The sequence below is a fragment of the Mus pahari genome, chromosome 4, assembly GCF_900095145.1.
Source record: "Mus pahari chromosome 4, PAHARI_EIJ_v1.1, whole genome shotgun sequence".
NCBI classification, from domain to species: domain Eukaryota; kingdom Metazoa; phylum Chordata; class Mammalia; order Rodentia; family Muridae; genus Mus; species Mus pahari.
The window spans coordinates 105,488,805-105,490,808 of NC_034593.1; the positions used below are offsets into that span (position 1 = coordinate 105,488,805).

General features: G+C 42.5%; 1 protein-coding gene across 2 annotated transcripts in view; it reads right to left on the reverse strand.

Moving 5' to 3' along the window:
* The window catches only part of Agl (amylo-alpha-1, 6-glucosidase, 4-alpha-glucanotransferase), a 57,881-nt gene that overhangs the window by 43,404 nt on the left and 12,473 nt on the right, over positions 1 to 2,004 (reverse strand). For both annotated transcript variants that reach the window (XM_021195564.2, XM_029537561.1), the window contains exon 3: positions 146 to 356. In XM_021195564.2, the coding sequence (XP_021051223.1) occupies positions 146 to 356 (211 nt within the window). The remainder of the gene's footprint in view (positions 1 to 145; positions 357 to 2,004) is intronic.

A 2,004-nucleotide genomic window follows, 5' to 3' on the forward strand; every position in this document is an offset into this window, starting at 1 on the left:
AAAAAAAAAAAAAAAAAGGAAAGAAAAACAAAGGAGGTGGGTGGTAGTGGGGGGGGGGACAAGCACTGTAAATCTGGCACAGCGGTGGCTCACACAGTAACACGTCAGATAACCTACGTTATAGACTATGTTAACTCTGGCCTACCCTTGAAGGAAGTAGTACTGGAAAGATCCAGACTGCTGCAGATGAAGTTTACAGTATTTATCAGAATCATCTTCTCTCTCTGTTGGGTTTTCCCAATCCAAGGAATGGAATTTTTCTCGATTAAATGCTTCTCCAGGCAGTGGGTAATTTGTATATACAGTAACAGCTTTTCCTTGTAAAGTTGGGCCTAATCGGAACTGTAGTTCAAATCCTAAACAAGAATCACATTTGAATAAATTACTTTAATAAACTCATTAAAGGACTTAACATTCAAACATATTTAAAACATCATAAAAACATGAATTTTCAAATATACTTAAGATATTATGTCTTACCTAAAACTTCTTTTGGAACCACGTGGCATTTTGATTTAGCTGAATTTTATATTTTAGCAACTATAATCGGTATCCCAGAACTGTCTCCTCTGAAGCATCCTCCTCCTCCTTTCCCTGAAATCTGAGTCCTAGTCACACAACTGTGAGCTGTACAGATTCCTTCCCAATGGTTGGCTCTAACCCCTCTACCATTCCACTCTGAACCCCTACTGTCAACCCTTGATCAACCACTCAGATGTGATGTCTGAGCAGAGATCTCTGCTATTTCACAGACCAAAATGAGGTTTATGACGATATCCAAGTTGATTAGGTATACAGGGTATGTGAGGTTTAAATATAGCTGGTTGTGGTGGCACATGCCTGTAATCCTAGCATTTGGGTGGTAGAGGCAGAAGGATCAAGAGCTCAAGGTTCTGAGTAGAATTCTTAAAGCTTAATGAATATACTAATGGGTGTGGTGGTGCATGCCTTGTGAGGCATGAGGCAGGCAGATTTTGTGAGTTCAAGGACAGCCTGGTCTACAGAGTGAGTTCCAGGACAGCTAGGGCTACACAGAGAAATATTGTCTCAAAGAAAATTAATGAAGAAAGAAAAGAATGACAAATAAAAGGAGAATATATATACTAATAGTTATAATGCTTATGAAACATGAAACAAAATAAAAATCATACAATGAAGAACTACCCTGTAATAATGAATAAATCAGCTGATTCCTATGATTTACATTCTTTTAAAGTTTTTATGTATCTGTTGGGTATCATGAGCTATACCCACTTAAGTTGGAGAGCTTAGCTGCCAACCCCGTGAGTCTGTTCCACAGCATGGGAGTAGGGGTCAGAGGACAACCTGCCAGAGTCAGTTATCTCCTTCCATCATGTGGGTCATGGACTGAATTCAGGTCATTGAGCTTGGTAGGAGGTGCCTTTACCAGAGCCATCTCACCCACCTTGAGCTTAAGTTCCACAGTGATGGTCACCATAAGCAATGAACAGAGCAAATAAGTAAGAAAAACAAGATTATGCAGAGACAGGAGGATCCCTATGGCTCCCTGTCCAGCTAGTCTAGTCTAGTCAAACAGATAAGCTCCAGGTTCAGTAAGAGAAAGGGATAGAGGGATTAGCTCCACATTTACATATGCATGCACACCCACATGTATAAAAACATGCATACCTATAACACACACACACACATGCACACACTCACTCACAACCATTCTGGCACAAGGGATATAATGCAGCCTGTAAAGTGCTTGCCATCCACATGTGAGGACTCAAGCTTGATTTCTAGAATCCACATAAAAAGCTGAGCTTAGGCATGCCTGCTCTGTAATTGGGGCAAAGGAGACAGAGGGCTCCTTGGCACCAGCCTAGCCTTATTGGCAGTCCCAGTCCCAGTCCCAGTCCCAGTCCCAGTCCCAGTCCCAGCCCCAGCCCCAGGCCCAGGCCCAGGCCCAGCCCCAGCCCCAGTACCAGACGATGATGACAGCCATCCTGAAGAGCAATACTCAGGCCTTCACATGAACAT